General features: G+C 32.9%; 3 protein-coding genes across 8 annotated transcripts; 2 read left to right on the top strand and 1 right to left on the bottom strand.

Annotated features, from left to right (window-relative positions):
- Positions 153-5,017, bottom strand: LOC109357417 (aspartic proteinase-like protein 1). Of its 2 annotated transcripts, none has more exons than XM_019601372.1 (10): positions 4,481-5,017; positions 3,706-3,844; positions 2,746-2,987; positions 2,391-2,618; positions 2,131-2,269; positions 1,984-2,054; positions 1,809-1,911; positions 1,383-1,446; positions 1,055-1,126; positions 153-593 (listed from the first exon to the last, which is right to left on the bottom strand). In XM_019601372.1, the coding sequence occupies exons 1-10, from the start codon at positions 4,780-4,782 to the stop codon at positions 355-357; spliced, it is 1,599 nt and encodes a 532-aa protein (XP_019456917.1). In that variant the 5' UTR covers positions 4,783-5,017; the 3' UTR covers positions 153-354. The 2 variants fall into 2 exon arrangements, with proteins under 2 accessions (XP_019456917.1, XP_019456918.1); XM_019601373.1 differs by having other exon boundaries at positions 1,383-1,443; positions 1,812-1,911.
- On the top strand, positions 13,705-16,290 carry LOC109357027 (phosphatidylinositol N-acetylglucosaminyltransferase subunit C). Of its 5 annotated transcripts, none has more exons than XM_019600714.1 (3): positions 13,705-13,851; positions 14,929-15,033; positions 15,072-16,290. In XM_019600714.1, exon 3 carries the CDS (start codon positions 15,120-15,122, stop codon positions 16,026-16,028), a length of 909 nt encoding a protein of 302 aa, XP_019456259.1. In that variant the 5' UTR covers positions 13,705-13,851; positions 14,929-15,033; positions 15,072-15,119; the 3' UTR covers positions 16,029-16,290. The 5 variants fall into 5 exon arrangements, 4 of the variants coding, with proteins under 4 accessions (XP_019456259.1, XP_019456257.1, XP_019456256.1 ...); XR_002108816.1 differs by having other exon boundaries at positions 13,706-13,851; positions 14,929-16,099; positions 16,153-16,290; XM_019600712.1 differs by having other exon boundaries at positions 13,705-13,847; positions 14,929-16,290.
- Positions 17,344-20,609, top strand: LOC109357026 (alkylated DNA repair protein alkB homolog 8). The gene is made up of 3 exons (XM_019600710.1): positions 17,344-17,473; positions 18,359-19,471; positions 20,125-20,609. Exons 2-3 carry the CDS (start codon positions 18,387-18,389, stop codon positions 20,210-20,212), a joined length of 1,173 nt encoding a protein of 390 aa, XP_019456255.1. The 5' UTR covers positions 17,344-17,473; positions 18,359-18,386; the 3' UTR covers positions 20,213-20,609.

The raw sequence follows: 22,517 nt of genomic DNA, 5'->3' as shown, positions 1-22,517 counted from the left end.
AAAATAAACTATCTTTTCATCGGTCTTATCCTCTTGTTGCATTTGGAACGCTAAAGGTTAAAAGTTTCGTTTCAGCCTTTGCCGATTAATTTCTAGGAGAATAATGCAAATGGTAGAATAAATAATATACAAGAAAAATATCAAACAATTACTTGCACTAGCATAATATAATTACATAATGATAATGATATATAGCACAGAAAAGTAGAAGAGGCCCACAAACCAAAAAATATACCAAAAGAAGAGAAGTATATGTCACTAACACTAACCTCAATAGATACAAGAGCTTATAAACTAGAAAAGTAAAACCCCACAATAGTAAGGGCTTGAATAGGTGAGAAATTTACAAGTAGATTAGATAAGCTTAACCATATAGCCATAAATAAAGATCAGTGACAATGAACTTAATAAATGCCAAGAGGTAAGTCTAGATGTGGTGGCTATGGAGGGTTTATGGGAAGTCTTCCCGGCAATGGCAGGTGGTACGGCACGCGTATTGGGGATAGTCTGCTGCTGATTAGCTGGTAGAGGATTTGGTGATCCACTATGGGATGGTGATGTTAAATTCTCTGTATCTCCCATGCTATCTTGACCTGTAGCTTCTGAGTGATTAGCATAAAGTATAGAACTATAGATTCAGACTAGAAAAACATGAAAAAGCTGTGTATAACAGATAAGCATGGTCCCTGAAATAAATGAGAATTTTGAAACCAGCTAGTCATTATGTTAGCCTTGCATGCAAGGAGGGTTATGCTACAAAAAGTCCAGTTAGTCCCATGCCGGAAAGCACTTAAAACTTAAACTCTTACCCATGTGTGTCGAGTTTACACGTGCATTACTTATAGAGTTATGGCCTAAAGCTTTAGTTTTGATATAAAATGGTAAGGTTGATTAACTATTCCTACTCTTTTTCCAAGTCTCTTCTCTTTTCTTCTTTATGGCAAAATAAATAATCAATTCATTAAAAAGAATCCAAACTAAGAAGGTGAGGGTCAGAGTCAATAAGATTTGGGAAAGTGATAGGCTGAAGTTTTTAAGTGAAAGAAGGTCTCACAATTGGAACTAGACCAGCCAAAACGAAGATTCTCCCGATCAAACACCATGCGATAACCCTTCAGGAAGTCCTCTGAAACAAAAACGCCAATTAAAGGCAACAGTCATTATTTGTTAGCACAAGTATGTATTTACATGCACATATATGTGAGCCGTTACATGCATCTGCTCTTGAACTTGTTTGAGCTAATAGATGCATGATTGTTGTAGAGAACAGGGCAGATAAAGGAAATACAAAATATAAAAAATCAGAGAAGCGAAACGAAACAAAATGGAAGCCTGAACAAATGAAATTTGGTTTCAGGTATGGCAGGCGGTGGTATACTCACGTCCAATGGTACCATAATCCTCATCAGTTTGGATCACAGTCAAACAAAATGCAGTATATTCCTGCACCAGAAGTTTGTATTTCATCACAATCATAAATAAGTTACAGATATGACTTCGGGAAGATACAAGAGATCTTGCAAGAAAATCTAATTATTTTAGAAGACTTGAATCTTAACAACATAGCATCAGATTAAAGAATAATTTTATCCATGCACAATTGAGAAGCCACAGTAACCCTCACCACATATTACAAATCAAATGTCAGTGACTTAGATACAAACAAATGGTTCATTTTGTTACCTCACTGGTGAACAATGTTTAAAATTGATTTTTTTTGTAAGTCAGCAATTCACAATTTTCTATCAAATACATTTGCATTCATATCAAACGACAACGGGAAGAAAAAAAAGGTTGAAAGGTAGGCTTACCTGACTGACAGGAAAAGTTAACAGTGGATTTTGAATTAAAAAGGTTTGATTCTTAGAGAAAGTGAATTTCATCCGGGGAATATTATTCAACTCCTGTGAACTGTCACGTAAAAACAGAATGAGTCACAGAGAAGAGTGAAAAGTTTGTAAGCCAAATCATTTAGTACCTAACCTGGCATTATAGCAGTACTCCCATGGGCTTTGTTGGTCGGTAATCCTGGTTGCATTTACGTGTTTGTCAAACTGTATTTAGTGAATATTACTTTTAGCCCATCTTATGCATGATCAAACACCACTAAATAATGATAAAAGGGATTACCTCCACTACAACTTTCTCATAAACTTCATTGGGAAGATAGGTGAAAGAAGTGCCACTGTCGATAAGTGTTTGAAATCCAGTTTGCTTGAGACAAACACTCCTAACACAGATGCTTTCCACTCCAACAAAATAACTGGATCTGCAACAACTCAAACAATCAACATGCAAGTCAAACCAAGACGGCTAGGAATATTTTTTGTAGCATATTACGTTGCAATCTAAAATTAAGCAGCTGCTAAAGAGTATTATACACTACATACAATCTCCCTTCTACAGGCAAGAATGGTGTAGATTGTTGGTCGATATGCCCTTGGTCACCAAAGAGAATTCTCCCGGAATCATTCTCATTTAAACAGATTGAGAATGAATTTGGAATAAGTCCTGCCTTTGCCAGCAAACTTGGAACAGAAATACTCCCAGGTCCAAGCCCCAAAAGGCCATCAGGAGCAGCTCCATCTAAATAGCCACCACTTTGTTTCCTTCCACAACTGCAGCATAAAAATAAATTTTCATGAAAAGTTATATGAAATCAAATTTTCGGCTCATAACTTTTCCCAACACATTAAAGCTCTAAGAACATAACATTTTGATATTATCTGACAACAATAAACATACCCTAAAATAATAGAGGCTTGGACAGAACTTTGTGCTGCATTTCTGCCATCGGATGCCAAATGTAGTTTGTCTTCAATAAGAAATCCAGAGCTTGAGGTATTATCCGAGGCATATTGATCTTTATAAGGGCATGGATCTTTAGGACCTTTGCATTCGGAACTTAGGTCACATAACTGATGACTGCAAGGTAGATGTCTGCTGGTGCTGGACAATGATGGGCTATACTCATTCAGATCCCGATCCTGCATCAGAGATACCCCCATATACAAGGGAGCATCTGCCAATCAATCATTGAAAATAACTGCTAAATCTCTTACGGCTCTTTGTAGAACTATTGAAGAAGTCTAGATAACAAAACTTAAGTATGTTAATATTTACTTCTACGAAATTAGAGCACGCACTACAGGGGAGGAAGGATATCAACAAATGGCCAAGAAGTGCATATCCTCTGACACAGAACATGCCAGTGACGCATTGCGACATACAAAATTTAAAATGTGAGAATACTTTAAGTGGTGCACAACATGATACATGTCCAACACAAACACAGATCCTTTTTCAAGCGGTCTAGCTTGACTTACCAAATATGCAAATACCAAGTAGCATATAGCATGTTTTAATTGATAATGGAAAAGGTAGGCATATATAGGACATGTTTCTTCTTTAGGACCTAATATGTTCTTAAACCTTAACCCTTTCTCCCTTGTCTGCCTGTGTGAAGCTAGAACACAACGGCTGCATAAAACCAGAATCCTATATGCTTACAATATGAATGGTTCACAAAATGGATATGCCATTGAGGGTCAAGGATAAAATCGAGGAAGGAAGCATGTGACGGAATTCGAATATAAATGGAGTAACAATGAAGTCCATTGCTGTAATGGCACAACTCAATAATATAAAGAGACGGAGAAGTTTTAAAAGAAATTAAAAACTTAATTGTCAGTATCATGTACTTACCAATACATTATAATGACCAGCTGACAAGGAAGCACATTCTATACAATCACAAGGAACCCAAAGTAAATCACTTCCAGTATCCAATGCAACAAGAAATGAAATATTTGGAGTCCCAATATCAATCCATGTATAATGCAACCTGAAATTCCACAAAGAATTAGTTCATATGTTCCATTGCCAAACTTATTTGCCGTCTATTTGATCGCCCTTTCTTTCCTCTTTCTAATAGTCTAGTCATTTAATCATCGGATATGAAATTAACCACTTTTATGTTATGTATATAATGCATTACATGACTTCATTCCATATGCATTTCAAGCAAAACAAAAATCATAGGTTTACAGTACAACATTCAAATGCAGAAGTTACATAAAAATCATCAGTTTAGAAAATTAACAACTGAATCTCCAGCTAAAAGAATACACCTCAAATTAACAAATTGAATATCACTGAAGTTCACAGTGTATACAAACAAAAAAACCACGGAAATCATTGCCAAGTTTAGTTACTTATTTTTCAAGTAAACAAACTTACTACAACTGTATAAATTAATTTACAACTCGGGTTAGAAATTTCAACCAAAGAAAAGGGAGAGAGGAACTTTTAAAATCAATGAAGTGAAGCTTGATACTCTATAGTAAGCTTAATTAAGTGAACCAAATTCTACAAGTTGGTAAGATGTAGCAAATAAAGTATGTAGCAAAAGACTCAAACTTTAATTCCCTCTTGATTTGTAGCATTTCTTCATAAGTCAAACAGACCCTAACACACTCACCAATCAAGGACATTGCCAAAGGAGAAGGTCTTGCTTCCTTCTGAAGGATACAGAGATTCATACTGAGAACCAAGCCTCATCTTCTGCCTTGTCATGTCTCTGCTCAGAAGCAACCTCAAATACTCAGAACTGTTCCTTTTGGGCCATGATTGAACCCAAACACTGTTACCCTTTGAGGCCAAATGAACCTTGGCCTCTTCAGAGAACCTATGTATGAGCTTGGAAGAGAATGTTAGTGCATCTATACCTTCAAAGGTGAGACCTTTTGCTAGTAACAAAAAAATGAGAAGCTTAATAGCCATAAGAATTGTTCAGGTTCAATTTCAGAAATGTAAGTTAAATTGACTGAAACTCAAATGGGTATGGGAAAATGAAGTTAGTTTTGAGAAAAATGGGTTCTTTCGGTGAAATTTGAAAGTGGGGCAGTGACAAGTTTGAAGCTTTTTCCCTTAATTCTACTTGAGACTTGAGAGAGAATAGAAGATGGCAAAGTGAGTGAAAACGAAGGAGTTTTAGAAAAGAAAGAGTAGAAAAGATGAGAGTATTATATCTTATGTCTTAATATTGTCACAACTGTAAATTAAACAAGCATAACTTATAACACATGGAGGAATGTTTTTTTTGTTTCCCACGGATATCCCTAATTATGTCCGAGCCGGGAACACATGGAGCAATGTGTGACAAAAGATGTGCTACCAGAAAATATGGGTTGAGGAAGGGTGCGCAGTGCGCACCTTTGTGAATTTCAATAATGTTTTTGCCCGTGAACGTGGCGGAGGGATAGAGGGTGAGGCATGTGTGATGTGTCTATTACATGATGTAGTGTAAGTGTGGTTTTGTAGAGTCTGAAACGAAACTTGTATTGTTTATGTATATTTTGCTATCTTCATGATTTAAAATTTATGTATTGTTGTGGTCCCATGAAAAACAGAGAGAAATCCAAGGCATGAAAAGGCACTGTGGGCGCTGACAAGACATATGTGCATGGCTCTCGGTGTTATTGGCAACCAAAAAAATATACTTATTCTAAAGGTGTGGTCATGGTAAAATATATATGTTGTTCAACTTGGAGGCAGCGAAATTTGATAGCATTGATAATTTTGAATTATGATAAATGTGACTTAAAGGATGTATTAGCTCAACACCATCAATCCAAAGCTTTGTGTGAGAATAAATAATATGATATGTATCAATTGTATTGGAAAGAGTTGAAAAAACTATATGAACCATATTGTTATGTTTATCATATGAGGTGTTGTTCCATGTTATGAATTTGAATTCACTAACTCATGTTTGAAAGATATTAGAAAAGCAATTCTTGTCTAAGTCGCTAACAAACAATTGTACTTGAAATAGTGACTTTGTGGCCTCTTAAAAATGAATGGGGTACTGATTTTCACCAACACACTAGTTTCAATTTGTTATCAACCATTTGCACAAACTTGATATGAAGGTTAATGATAAAGATAAGACATTAATTTTATTGCGTTCTTTGCCCAAATCCTACTATCACTTTGTGACAACATCACATACGAGAAAGAATTTACACCAACAATAAAAAACATGAATCATTATTCTCTATTACATAAAGGTATCCGTTCCACATTCCAAATGATAGAACCACAAATTAGTGGAAACTTGTTAATAAATCTAATTTATTATTATTGTGTTTACTGTTAAATTATTTGCTTGTTCTAAATGATCCATTACCTTTTTGTCCAAAGAATTATATTTTTAATCAAAATTTTAAACGTTAACAATTTATTTATTTTTCATATATTTTGATTTCTTTGATAGAAAATAGATGATCCACACTTTTCTTACAGTGCTTTTTGCCTCTTTACTTCTAAGTTGCTGTATATTTATCCACTACCACATCACCACTTCAAATTGATGTCGTATAGTAATAATAGACAATTAATTTCACAACATCACTTATACATGTTCACCTATTAGGTGAAAGTGATACATTTGGCAGAATAAATTAAGATACTAGAATATTGTGAATTTAAAAATGGATTATGAGATTTAAGCCAATATTTATAAATGATGAAGTGCATAGTAAGGAGATTATTTCTTAAACGAAACCAGCTTATCTTACTCTTGTGATCGGTTCTTTCAATCAATTAGTTCACAGACTTATACATGAGTTTATGACGACCTTTGAATTATCATTAGGATATCTTCGCAAGTTATGGGGAAGATGAGAGAGTAGGCCTTATTGAGTTTTGATAGATTGACACTAATCTTGGATCACTTGGATTCTAGTCTTTACATATCGACCAATTCATTAATTTTCTAGGTTGCGCATAACCGATGTATTGGGTGTTAGATATTTCCTAATGATTGGTGAAATATCAATTTTAAGATCTTGAATCTCATGATTCTCACATATAATATAAAACAATGATACAAAGTCATATCTGAATCCCTGAATTCATGTTCTTTGATCTACTCATTTTGGGACTTTCGTTTTCTCTTTGATGGGGATGTGAAATTTATTTGTGATTTGGTGTCTTGGGGACCATAATCATTCCTTATGTGTTAACTTGTAGGGTTCCTATTATCTCATATGGGCTAACTGTTTGGGTATTCACACATTAAGTTTATATATGTTATCAATTTTAGAAGTCTTATGAGTTGTCAGTAATTAGACCACTTATTTTATAACCCAAAATAAATAGTCGATATAATTGTATTAAATATATGATGTCCACCTTAATTAGAAATTATGAATTTCTAACAATCTCTAATTTGGGCTTCATATTTTCTTGAAACAATTATATCACACATGCTTTAGGAGCACATCTGTATGCTATTTATAGACTCTGGTCCATCTCATATATCAACTATGGAACCACCGTGACTTTCATCACGCTCATGCGTGACTCGACCACGATGATCACCATATTAATATATTTAATAATATAGATCAAATATGGATGAGTGACATAAAAATTTCATGCAATGTGATCTCAAACAAGTCTATTTCCAACTGTCCTTCTTTATTCTTTAGTGAGATCATTCCAAAGTATTTAATTGCAACACAATAGTTACAATGCATAATTTCACAATGGAACAATAAACCATCAACTTTATTATGCATAAAAAACTGCATAAAACATCCAAAGTAAATCATAAAACATATATACTCCCACTGAACTAAAGTATCCTAAGGAACAACATCCATACGAGCAACATGCTAATGAAAGACTTTAGGTACCAAACCCTTAGTTAGTGGATCAGCCAACATAAAATTTGTCCATATATGTTCTATGAAAATTTGTCTATTTTGAACAATTTCTTTAACAACCAGAAATTTGATGTCAATAAATTTTGACTTTGTAGAACTTCTATTATTGTTGGAGTAAAGAACCGTAAATTTATTGTCACAATAAATTCTTAGTGGTCTTTTAATACCATCAACCACACATAAGTCGTGACAAAATTCATCAACTATATGTCATGGTCTAATGTTTCAAAACAAGCCCTGAACTCCACAGTCATGGTTGAAAGAGTTATAAGCGTCTATTTTATAGACTTCCAAGAGATAACACCTTCAGCCAGTATAAACACATATCCAGAGGTAGAGTGCCTATTTTCTAGACATCCAACAAAATCGGAGTCAGAGTACCCAATGATCTCTAAATTCTCACACCTCTGACAAGTAAGCATATACTCATTTGTTCTCTTAAAGTAATGCATAACACGTTTGACTGTCTTCCAATGATGCATTCCAGGATTACTCAAATATCTTCCTAAAACTCCCACGACAAATGTTATGTTAGGACGTGTGCAAAATTGAGCATACATTATACTTCCTACTGTATATGCATATGGAATCTTTTGCATTCGTATCTTTTAATGTCATTTTTGGAGTATTGTTCGAGACTAAACTTATCCTCTGGTTTACTATTTTTGCATCATCTTTATCACGACAATTTTGTCGTGGGAAGTGAATTGGAAGGCTTGAAATAATAAATAAGACAAAAGAGTTTGGATATAGATATAATTGGAAGAAAGATCTATGAAATTGCAAAGTGTCAAGGATAGCACTAGCAATTCTTTGCCTATGTTTTGATGAGGACAAGGTTCTATCAAAGCTTGAAGATGGCTCAACAATCAACATGTCTTATGCCCATTTGGTCATATCTATACTAGGATAATAATTAGAGTCACTATTCTAAGTAGTCTGAGATGTGTGTCGTAGTAAGTGAGTATAGGTGAGGTGAACCTAGGTGCTAGTCTCTCAAACCATCTTAATTGTCATATCATATCCATAAGATATATCATCTAGTTAATTGTATGTTCATGCATTAATCATACATGTTACATATGCATATTAGGCATAATATAATTGTTAGAACATTTATATATGTTGTGCATAACATATGAGAAGTTTACCTTTTGAAACATGTACTTTAATGTGTCATTTAATCGATTAACGTGGTGACTTAATCGCTTAACTCAACTCTTTTCTGTTAAAGCAGTGCTTTCTGTTACAACTGTTTTCTGTGTCATTTTGTTGCATGGTTAATCGATTAACGGGTAGTCTTAATCGATTAACAGGTCTGTTATTTGTTATAACTGATTTCTGTTTTAACCGTCTAACTGTTTGCAACGAATCCAACTGCCAAAACTACTTGCTATAAATAGAGGCAACGTTCAGAAAACCATAGCATTACATTCTATCGGACATGTACACTCTCATGAAGATGGCTCAACAATCAACATGCCTTATGCTCATTTGGTCATATCTAGACTAGGACATAATTTGATTCTATATTCTAGGTAGTCTGGGATGTGTGCCGTAGTAAGTGAGTATAGGTGAGGTGAACCTATGTGCTAATCTCTCAAGCCATCTTAATTGTCATATCATATCCATGAGACATATCATGTAGTTAATTGTATGTTCATGCATTAATCATACATGTTACATATGCATATTAGGCATAATATAATTGTTAGAACATTTATATATGTTGTGCATAACATATGAGAAGTTTACCTTTTGAAACATGTACTTTAATGTGTCATTTAATCGATTAACGTGGTGACTTAATCGCTTAACTCAACTCTTTTCTGTTAAAGCAGTGCTTTCTGTTACAACTGTTTTCTGTGTCATTTTGTTGCATGGTTAATCGATTAACGGGTAGTCTTAATCGATTAACAGGTCTGTTATTTGTTATAACTGATTTCTGTTTTAACCGTCTAACTGTTTGCAACGAATCCAACTGCCAAAACTACTTGCTATAAATAGAGGCAACGTTCAGAAAACCATAGCATTACATTCTATCGTATAGGGCAGATTTTAGAGAGCATTTTACATTATGTTTACTGTTTTTGCAAGAGAGTTTTTATGCTGAATTGAGTTCTGAATTCTTGCATACTATTTTTACATATTTCATATGCTCATTCTTATCTTGCTCACATGTTCATGCATTATATAGATTGATAGAGAGATTATTTGATTTTTGTTTTTAATTAACTCACATGATTCTTGATGGCTTGAGTGATTAGTGAGTGAGTTAGTCTTTAAATTTTTTCTTGTTATATTCCAAGCATTATTGTGCTTAGTATCCTTACTGTTTAATCTATTTTTGTGTATTTTTGGATTAATCTGTTGGTGTCATATCACCATAAAGATTGAGGTTCTTCACCAAGGCTAGGAGGTCTTGATTTGAGGACAAGAATCTTGGCTAGGGCTGTTTCGTGCGAAAGGTTTTCTCAGGCGAAGGGTAAAGTCAACCCAAGGATTTAGGGGTCCTAGATTTCAAGAAAGAAGCGTCTTATGTGCTTGTAATTGAATTGGTGTGTGTATTCATACTTTAACTCAATATTGTGAAGAAGAAAATCTCCCTAGATCAGAAGGAAGGCCTGGATGTATTTGCAGTGGACAGCAAACGAACCAGGATAAAAATCTACTTGTGCATTCTTTTTCTCTCCGAATCTTCTTTTAGTTTCTTGCTGTTATAAATTGAATCTGTAGCTGATATTTTGGATATTTGTTTACTGTCATATGTTTATTGTTTGTGCTTAAAAATATATGTATCATCTCTATTCAATTGACTTTAAATAACTGTGCAATATGCCTCTCTGGTCATTCTGTTCTCTGTATGACTTAATCGATTAACTGGGCTGTTTCCAGAAATTTGATTTTGGTGCAAGAAGCGGAAATTGATAACCGCTACACCTATTCAACCCATTCTACGTGTTCCTAGGCCACTAATACCTAACAATTTATTGTTTCAAATATTGTTATGCATGAACGAAAAATCTATTATGTCAATTAAAAAAATTAAATATATTGTTTTTGTTTCATTATCATTGATATGATAAAAAATTATGATAACACATCCCTTTATAAAGTATTAATATATATGCATTATCAGTATATCATTATCATTCATTTGTATCATTTATATTTTAAAATTAATAATGGTTAAATATAAATGATGGATAAAGTAAAAAACCATAGTTATAAAAACCGTACCGTACCGGCCGATTCAACTGGAAAACCGATGAACCAGGCCCCTAACCGGTACGGTACAGGTGTTGAACCGGCCAAATATCAAAACCGGTCAAAAACCGGTCAAAACCGGTGAACCGGACGGTATTTTACTAAACCGGTTGGTTTATACACATATATATATTTTTTTTTTAAAAACTTAAAAACCCATTACAAGGTACCCATCTTTCCAACTCTTCTTCAACACTTCAAGGCACATGCTTCCAAAGCATACTTAAATTACACATTTTGGTTCCTAACATTTGTGTGTAATCTCAGTGACATTTGTGTAATCTTGGAGTACTGTCTGAAGATAGATTTGGTAGAAAAATATAATATTCATATAAGATAACTTTGACTCCTTGATGTTAAATGTTAAAACTCAAAATTTATTTGTTTTATAGAGTGAGTTGTGAAGTTATGTCATTTATTTATATTTTGTGGTTGTTAAGTGATACTTTTGGATTGATATATGTTTTTTAATTTAGACTTTGAATTTTTTAAAGACTTAAAGTTGTTTATTTATGTGAATTTTGAGTAGATTATAAATATGGATTATAAATTTGAGTATGTACCTATTTGAAATTTTTTTGTTATAGGTTTATATATATATATATATATATAAGTAGGTATGTCCGGTTTAACCAGTATGCGATTTAATTACTGAACCACTTGTTGAACCACTGTACCACTATACCAGTACTCTGACCGGTTTGATAACCGGTACAGTTTTAACAACACTCCATAAAAAAACTCCTATAAAAACAAACTAATCAATATAAAGAGATAGAAGGAGGAGCCCCAAAACATGTAATAATTGATATAAAGACGTGTCTGTACCAGAAAATAAGGTGCTATAATTGGTGGGATTTCTTGTTGACTTTTTAATTGAAAATAGGGAGAAAAAGGGTAGAAAACTATGACTCTTTTGAATTTCGTTTCCAAAGAGGAATAGAAAAGCATAAACAAACACAATGCAAAAGTACTTTTGGCCCAAAGCATGACCTAGGAGCCTCCCATCCTACTTCAAGCAGGGACCACTCAAATAATAGCATCAAAATAAGAAGAAAAAAACACATACATATATTCTCTCACTCTATGTTTATATAAAAGAGTTTCAATACAACACATATTAAAAGTCTATTCCGGAATTTTACTTAAAATGGTGTAAAATAGCAAATGAAGAACTAGGATTGCCACTAGAGTTTTAAAGTTTTGTTGTTTCAAACTTGTTGGGAATGTCAGACACCTTGAAAGAGATTAGTTTCTTATTAAAAATTGATAAAATAATTTTAATAGTGAAAAAAAAAATTAAGATTAAAAAAACTAATGACATAACTTTCACACTCTTCTTTCTGTTTTTCATTAAACACCCAAAGAAATGAGGTGACATGATTTATTTTTTATTTCATTTTATCATGAGTCATTCCTTTCTATTGTTGTTATAAAACATTCAAACACATTCGCGCCTATCATGGTTTCACCATTTCCCCATTGTCGTGCTTCTTTGTTAACTTTAAAATGTTTTTTGTTTGGTTTTTTATGTATGTTATGCGGATTTAAATTACTTTTTTATGGCATTTAGCTAGTGTTGAAAACTTTCGTTCAAGTGTCCAATTTGGAATTTTTTTTATTCACTCTAACACTTAGCTCAAATGTTTATATTACTCAAATTGAGATACCTGTCTAATAGTAAAAAAAAACTAAAATGGAAAAGTTTGGAAGATAAGAGAACTAAACATGAGTTATAACTTTTAACAGAAGATGAATCTAAGTTACTTGAAAGTTGAAAGAGAATTTTAGGAGCAACACTTGTTGAGATGAACAATTATATATCTTGACAGGAATTAATTCTTTACCTAAAAGGTTGAGGAATAATCTTGGCCATACAAAATATATGAGCTAAATGTTATATTTTTCAATTGTGATGAACAAGAGAAGGGGAATGAATGTTTTACGGAAATTAAAATTAAAAATACTCCATTTGTGGTATTGTGATATTCTTAAGCAAAAAACATTTGCCTGGAAAAGCTTTTTACTTGATCTGATGGGCTTTTTATGTGCTCTGTTAACTGATTGGCATGAGGTTTAGTTAGAAAACTCTTATAATCTAAGCAGATTTCTTTATCGAGTAGACCAACCCATTTTGTCCATTAGAGTAACCTCGTCCTATTGTCACCTACATGCACGATACACGTGTAGCAAATCTATAAAAAAATATTTTCTTCCAAACGAATAACTATCCTCTCAAGTAATGGAGATACAGATACTTGTTACTCTTCATGTTTTCAATAGTAAAAATATAATTTCATAACAAATAAAAAGATAAATATAACATTACATATTTTCTTTTATTATTATTATATTGCACTTGTTTCTCTATTCATAAAGAAGATCATTACCCAATAAGAATAAAGAAAAAAATGATAAAAAATATGAATACTTACTTTTTTTATTTTATTTAATATGATATTTTTTATTTAGTTTGTGAGAGGATTTGAGACGAGTAATAAACATAATGAAATCATGAGATGTATGTAGTAATTACTAGGCTGAGATTTTATTTATTGACTGTAATATTTATTATAGTGTATAAATTTATACAGTAATAATATATTATTTTTATTTAAGAATTAATAATAATCTCATTTTCTCTTCTTTATTTCTGTTATCTTTTTCCTTTTCTTAATCTGGACCGTTACTTTATTTTTCTAGTAAATCCAATGGTGATAACTTGCCTAGCTTTACTAAGCATAAGCATTGAAGCAATTGTCTCAATCCAATCCCTAATTTTCACTGTGATCTAATCAGAGGCGCTCCGACACCGACGACGCCGTACATTTGCTTCCAAATCAAATCGTAAGTTTAATCTCGCGTTGGTTTCGTTTGCGTTTTTTCTTCTTCTACTCTTGTCTATTTCAATTTGTTTCTTCTTCTTCTTATGATGATTATTCTGTTTGTTCTACAATCAATTGTTTGTTACAAATGTTCAATGCCCCAACCTTTTTTCCCTCTCTTTCCAGAGCCAAACCTTAAAAGTAAAAGGTCCTTACCTTTCTATGCAGAAACTCGGGCTTTTAAGGATTGTGTGATTTGTTTTATTCCATTATATTTATATATTTAATTTTTTGTGGTCCTATTATATCTTTATTTAAATTTATTGAAGTGATTTGTATCTATCTCATTGTTGGTTTTTGTGCTAATAATGAAAATGATTGTTAATACTGATATGCTGAAGCAAAAGTGGTTTTCTATTTCAGTTCTGATACAAACCGCTTTTGTTTACTTCAGATTGGTTTTTAACAATTTTACATCCTCAGTCATGCTTATACACCAGTGTTTTAAATTGCTTTCGTGGTCACGATTGCGATTATTGCAATGTGGATTGTGGTCATTGCTATGTGAAATATATTTTAATTACAAATATATTTTTGAATTCGATGCGGCCCAATGTGATTGCGCTACGGTCCGATGTAATGCGGTTGTGGCAGTCACCGCAACTGCATTATTCATCACTTGATGGAGTCCACAATTTAAATCACTGTTCTACTAAACAATCACAAGTGAGTTCAATTTGATAGACGATGTTCTCATAATAGCTGTTCTATTTTTACAATCTAATATGTATACTTATCTAGATCATTAATCTCAACATTCTTGGCTTGTAAAATTTCTGTGCTTGGTGATTATTGTAATGGTGAATATCCTGAACTATTAGTCTATTACCATTAATGTCAACTTGTACTGGTACTTATATGTATGCGCATCTTATTATAATCATCTCCGTTCATTGTTTTATGTTTTGGTCACCCTTCATATAACATTACAAGTTGAATCCTTGACTTGGTAAAATAACATTGGGGAAATCTTCGCTATCCTCTATGTTGTTGACTTAAACCAATTCCCCCTTTATGTAATTTCGTCATCCTTTATTCTTCAGAGTATGGAGATGTCTTTCGCCTGAATATGCAAGACTGGAAGACAAAGCATAGTGCTACCGAAATGTGTTATCTCCTACTGCAAGTGCAAATTGCTCAACCCCAAAGTTGGAGCAAGGTTTATGTAGCAAAGGAGGACAATTAGGACTTACCACAGAATAGTTGACCCTACGCAGAGTAACTACTTATTGCAATGGAAAACTTGGCTGGTAATTCTTCTCCACCTCGTTCCAGATGGAGAAAAGTAGCATATGGTGGTATGCAACCTGGTTATGATGACAATCATACTGATGAATCTTTCCTTGAAGGAATGGTTATGAACGCCAGTGTTGTAAAAAGGGACATGCTGAAGGTGATGCTAGACTCAGTTTCGATTTCTGAATATTTATGCATTGTTGCTCTTGTTGTCTTGGTCTGGACCTACACACTAGGCTCAACTCTTGATGAAAATTCTCTCCTGTTTATTGATGCAAGTCTTCTTGTTTCAGGTTTTCTAGTTCTTCTTTTTACTCAGGAAATGCTTTCCCTTGGCCTATTTCTCCATTATCTCCTCAATATCTGTTTTTTTATAACTAGCCTGTATGTTTTAGCTCCCATCTATCAAACTCTTACAAGATCCATTAGTTCTGATTCCATTTGGTCTGTAACTGCATCACTTCTCATGCTTCATCTTTTCCTTCATGATTATTCAGAATCCACTGTCAAAGCCCCAGGGGTTATGAAGAATCCAGCATTGACAAGTTGCATCTCTGTCAATGCTTCTGTAGTCGCTTCTGTTTTCATTGCGTCTCGCCTTCCATCGAGACTACATGTTTTTGCTATCATGTTATTTTCATTGCAAGTTTTCCTTTTTGCTCCACTAGTTACTTACTGCATTAAAAAGTATTCCTTCCGCTTACACCTATGCTTTTCTATCAGTTTAATGGCCATGACATTGAGTTTTGTGTACATGCTGCATCGCTTACTTTTTGTGCTGCTGCTTAGTTTGTTGGTTTTTGTCAACATTGTCTGTCCTTATTGGCTTATTAAGATTCAGGAATACAAGTTTGAGATCAATGGACCGTGGGACGAGGCTAAGCTTTGTTTCGATATTACAGACTGAAATAAAAATGTAAAATTGGTGTGCCTTATGTTAATGAGTATCATTTACTGATTCAAGCAATGCAGATTTTTGTAAGGCATAACTTCTCAAGTACATCAGTTAGCATTTGTTAGATTTATTTAAGAATATGTGGCCCTTCTACCATTGATGTTATAATAGTAAATTAGGAACCATGTCAATGTTGTTAATATAAGTTTTGTACCCAAAAGAATCATTAGAAGTGAAAAGAAAATGTGAAAAGCATGGTGATGTGATTGATTAAGGTTGCTACTATTCATTCATTAATCCCTCTTGACTGAAATGAAATAGAATACTCATGAGTTTGTTGTGGTGATTTCACTAGTGGAATTGAGTCAATGGGACAAGTGCTTTCAAAGTTCTAATTTTTAGAAACGACAATGCAAACTTTTCAGAGAATTAAATAATATTTATAAACTTAGACTTTTCTTTTTATGTTAAGAATTAACCAAAACTTTGATTAGGAGTGCACCTTTTGTAGTTCATCTATTTTTAGAGAAAATTCTTATATAAATCATTATTATAATATATAATGTTTTTCTTGACAAACGAACAGCATTATTATAAAAAATAAAAAAATAACTCGTGTGTGCTAAAACGTCAATGAATACAGATTAATTGTTTTTAATGAGTATGGATAATTAAAATAAGTTTTAGTTATTAATATTTTTTTCGTAAAATTCCTTGAGATTCATATTATAAAAAAAAAATCTGTACTCGGAATTATGGTATTGCATTGCATATTGACAATTAATTTCATCTTTGACATTACTAACAATGGTCAACCTAATCGAATTTTCTTTATATACCAGTGCATTACTTCGACCTTTATATATGGTGGGCTATTACACTTTAACTTAATCTTTTTAAATTAATCGTAAGTTTTAATTGACATATTATAATGTCATTTCTTAAGAGAAAAAGATTAATAGTGTAAGAATTTGTACACTGTTAATATATCATCCACTATTAATTTTTAATTATTATTTACTTTTAAATAAAAGTAGTAATGCAAACGAATGATAAATGATACATTAACTCTGTATCTTTATACTATTAGATTATTAGTGCATAGAAATTACATTTAAATGTTAAAATATTTTAGTGAGACTTGCATGACATATGGGCTATAAGGTTAAGTTAATGATGTTTCTTTTCCCTAATCAATCAATTTGGTAATTGAACCAAATTGACCATGATTAGGCTAAGCAAATTATATTTATTAAAAATGACAATATTGGGCCGGGTCAGTAACGGGCCCAAATAAAACAACTATTTTTTAGATGAACTGTTTAATTAAAAAATAAGAAGAGATAGGAATAGCCGCCATTGCCGCTGTATAATTCAGACCAGATTCTACCCTCCGCCGCTGCGATTTGGATAAGTGAAGAGCCGCCACCAACTTCTAACAACGCACATGCTATAAGGTTCTTCTTATATGCTTAATTATATCATATTATTGTTGTTATTGCTATCCTTGGATGGAAGTGATGTGAGGTAATAAAATGCAAATGGGTTATTGATTGTTTAACTATATATTTTGAGAAAATGCGTATGAACTATATATTATGGTAAAAACAGAAACTTTGGTGGAAACCCAGATCAGTTCTGTAGCCATGATCCTGAGGTTTCAACTTTGCAATTGAAGATAGATAGGTAAATAGATAGATAGATAGATCACCTGTAAACAAATCTGCATGATTTCAAGTTTTTAACTCCAGAGATGTGTCACAGCATAAATGTTTACAGAAAATATGTGAATTGGGTGAAAATGGAGATTAGTTTTTTGGGAACTACCAAGTGTATCCCCTCACTTTTTTGGGTAAGGAACTGAGTACATTGTTTTAGAGACAGAGGTAACATTGAAGGGACAATTCTTTTTTTTTTCTTTTTTTTTAATAAAATGTCATTTTGTGTTTAAAATGATTTGAATCATAGGTATCCCTGAAAATGATGCGTTATATGTTGCTATGTTTTCCTGGCTTGCTAGTTTGTTTAAAGCTAGGTTTTTAATCATTGTGTACATAAATTGTTTCTTCTTTGTGCACAGTGTCTGCTTTTTCTATATATTTTATGGATCTAATGGTAGTGGCTACTTTCTGAAATCTGATTTTTTTTAGAGATGTTTTTCACAAGCGACAGACGTAATTGAATGTGAACCATCTTAGGTATCATTAGAAATGCCATTAAACTAGGAGATGATGATAGTCCACGCTGTTGAGGTAGTGCATATGTAATGGTACAAAGCAAGAAAAATGTCTTTCCCTGGGAGCAGCTAAGTGTTTCTCATTTTTATTATAACTTCGATGCAGGTGATATCTGGTTGAATGTGGCAGGTTGATGGTTCATAATGTTCTAAAAGCAAGTAGATTCCTCTATCAACCTAGGGAAACCCTTGGTTTGCTCATTGCCTTTAGTAGTGACATCTGTCGTTCACGATTTGGCTCGATGAAAGCAATCAATACTAAAGTGGCTTCTACTTTGTCTACTCTTGCCTCGAACAGGGAGCCGGGCATCACAGATTCCATGTCAGTCAGTGAGAACCCAAACACTTCATCTACAAGTGTAAAATCTACCCCCGAAATTGAAAAGAAGTATGTCCATCATGTTTATGATGCTATTGCTCCCCATTTCAGTTCCACACGGTTTGCCAAGTGGCCTAAGGTTGCCACATTTTTGTCATCATTGCCTTCAGGATCTCTTGTCCTGGACGCAGGATGTGGCAATGGAAAATACTTAGGCTTAAATCGTGATTGCTTTTTTATAGGATGTGATATAAGTCCTTCCTTAATTAAAATCTGTGCAGATAGAGGGCATGAAGTTCTGGTTGCAGATGCTGTGAATCTTCCTTATAAAACTGGTTTTGGTGATGCAGCAATATCTATAGCCGTGTTACATCATTTAAGTACTGAAAATAGAAGGAGAAAAGCAATAGAAGAATTAGTCCGAATTGTTAAAAAGGGTGGACTTGTTCTGATTACAGTTTGGGCTGTTGAACAAGAGGATAAGTCGCTGCTTACCAAATGGACTCCACTTTCACAGAAGTATGGTGAGGAGTGGATAGGACCGGGAAGTCCTCGTGCTCGGACCCCTTCCTCCTTGTCATTAGAAAGTATTCCAGAAAGTGAGGAAAGCAGCTCAGGTGAGCACATGAAAGATTTCAATGAGAGTGCAACTAAGAAAATTCAGGAAACTGAGGATCTAAGGGATCAGGATCAACATTATTCAAGGGATTTGAAGGACAACAAGAATATTGAAAATCAGCAGGAATATTTTGTTCCATGGCATTTACCTTATCATCGTGCTGAAGTCAGTGGTTCTTCAGCTCAGGCTCTTGCTAATGGTCTGGCAACTAGAGATGACAAAAAGGGTGCTGTAGTATATAACAGATATTATCATGTTTTTAGTGAAGGCGAACTTGAAAGGTAACCCTTTTCTCCCCTACATTAGAATCTTCCTATGTAAATTTAGTAATAGTCTTTGTTATCCATTTCTTGTCTAGTTGCTCGTGGCTTGTAAATAATTGAACTGTGTGTATTCATATTTATATGTTCTTGTTCCTCTAACAGCTCTTCGAGTATCTTGCCATTGAAAGTTTTCTGTCATCTGTTTCCCATGTGACAGGTTGATAAAGTTACTTCCTCAAATTTTATCTAGCTCCTGGTTGTCAAATGATGAATACTTTTAAATTTGCCCATTTTCCTTTCCTATTTTTGAGATCAAGTTGCTACTTATAGGAAAAGCTTGATTGTTATAATGTTTTTGAAAATATGAGCAATTTTCTTCCGAAGTAATGAAGAAGGGAAGTTAAATAGTGTGAAAATAAAATATTTAGTGTCTTTTGCTCACACGTCTTCTTTACCACATTGATTAAATAACTTAATTTGAAGGTGAATTTTTTGCATTATAAAGGAGTCGAGGATTAATGGCTAGTAGTTTCATTGCTGCTACTCTATGTTTCAGTAATAATTTTTCAACGTTAAAAGGATGTTAATTAAAAACTTCGTTTAGAGGACTTAACATCATTACATGCAGGATGCTTAAGTTCGGGATTTCTTATTGTTCATTCTTTTTGCAGGTTGGTATCTGGAATAAACAATGCTAGAGTTGTTGATCGTTTTTTTGACAAATCCAACTGGTGTATTATTCTTGAGAAGGTATTGTGACCAAGAAAGATACTTAGTTCATGTCTCGGGAGCCTTTTGATTTATGCTGTGTCTGAACTGCAATGGCTCGAACTGAAAACATGGAAGAGAAGATAAATTTGAATAATGACCAACATTGTAGTGTCCCATAGCAATTTTGAATGTTTCTTTTCTAATGTTTGTGGTACTTGATCGTCGTTCCTTAGCAGATGATTCGGGTCAGTGCCTCTTAGAAAGGATCAGATTGCTCATCTTTGCATGTTACAAATTTTAAGAACGTTGATGAGGTTGTATTTTTAACAATGGATGGAAGAATGTGCAATCACTGTAATGATGTATTTTTCCAATTTATAACTCAAGACTAAGTGTGTTGCGATTACACTATTAGTGATTTTTTCAGACTCTGGCTTAAGTTTCATCCCTATTGGTGCTTTCCACCCCATATCCCTTGATCATGATGTGCTTTCCTTACAAGATTCTATTTTTGACCTTATATTATATATATAGCATAGATCATTCCATTTGTGACAAGTCTTTGACATAACTTTGTCTTAGACTAGGACAATATATTGTTATTGGTGTCATTGGTTTAGGTTGTTAGAATCTCATAAAGCAAGTTTTTAAGCAATTTAGTTTTTTTTTGCAGCCATGATGCAAGTTTGTTCTTAAATTCACAAGAAATTGTACCCATCAAAAACTAATCCAATCATGACTTTCAATGCTCAATTGGCATTTGCATATCCTTTCAAAATTGTGGAATTGCCATTATAGACTTTCAATGCTCAATTGGCATTTGCATATCCTTTAATACTCTTTTTCAACACCTGTACACCACGTGGTCTTTACTTCGAATACAAGTGTATGATTATATTTGCATAATGCAAATATTCTCAATATACATTTTCAATACAAGTGTAAGTGTATGATTAAGGAAAGAAAGACTGAAGAAAGAAAAATTAAGAGGACAAAATGAGTAAAAAATGTAATGATTTTTTAGTTATTTGGTATGGTGGAAAGTGGAAAGATAAAATATAATTATTATTAAAATAAAATTGACATGAATAGAAACATAAAAGTATGTGTTCCATCATATTGTTGTATTGATTTGTTTTTTCATTTAAATTTTCCTCTGGAGAAAACATATCCCACCATTTTCTATCTCCTTCCCTCTAATGGAAGCAACAAAACTATAGAAAACAATTCTTCCCTTCTCCTTTTCTTTTCCTCCCTTACATTCCTTCATATTTTTGACCTTGTCACTAGGTTACTTATTATTTATATTTGTTCGTAATTGATTCTTAATCTTATATATAAGTAATATAAAAGAATAATGTATTGATTATATAAAAAAATTAAAATAATGCGTAGATAATAGGAATAATCATTATTGTGTAATAAAAAATAAAATTATGATGAAGTGGTCAAATATTCTCAATACATTTTCTATAAGGAATAATGTCAAAATACTAAAATTTATAGGGATGAGCAACTTGAAAGGATTACACGAACATATATACTCTTATTTAGTCCTCACCCACTAGATTTATATTTTCTGACCTTGAATGTTCGTAAACTTTCATGCCTTTAACAAATAATGGAAACTAATTCATCAATCATAACAAAAAATTGTAAAAGTTGCTAAACTAGAATGTGGTCAAATAAATTCATCAACCATTTTAGATTGGTGAAAGTCACAAAATGGCCAAATTAAGATGCATAATTCAAATCCTCACATATGTAATCTACAATTATCTATTATGTATTTTAAACTTGTTTTGAAGTCTTTTCACGGAAAATAAATCTTTCTAATTGCCGAGACATCAAAGATTTTATACGAATCTTGTTAATGCAGTGGAAGGGTTTGTTACGTAGTGTTGAACACAATCAATCAAATAAAGGTATAGAATAAATAGAAGAGAAGAAACAAGAGAATTTGGTAATAAAGTTCAACTAATTGTACCTACGTCCCCAGGAACATTGAGCGGCTACCAAAATATTATAGAATAAGGATTATAGACCATGAAATGTTTTTATTTGATACTTATATTTGGTGCACATTATAACAAAATATTTGAATCCAATAAATAATATTTGTTACTCTACTCTATTTCAATATTAGACATCATAAGACTAACACACTAACTTATTTCAAGTATCCTAAACAAATGTTGTTTGAGATTATTCAACAACAATCAGTTAAAAAAATTCATTTATTTCATGACCAGTATACCATCAATCATCTTATTAACTATTAAAATGACTTACTCAACTTCTTTACTAGTATCCTTCTCAGTCATGTGTCATGACCATAACTTCTCTCACTGCT

This window comes from Lupinus angustifolius, chromosome LG09 (assembly GCF_001865875.1).
Source record: "Lupinus angustifolius cultivar Tanjil chromosome LG09, LupAngTanjil_v1.0, whole genome shotgun sequence".
Classification (NCBI taxonomy): Eukaryota; Viridiplantae; Streptophyta; class Magnoliopsida; order Fabales; family Fabaceae; genus Lupinus; species Lupinus angustifolius.
The sequence above is the reverse complement of the archived record's forward strand: the minus strand, read 5'-3'. Positions and strand labels throughout refer to the sequence as shown.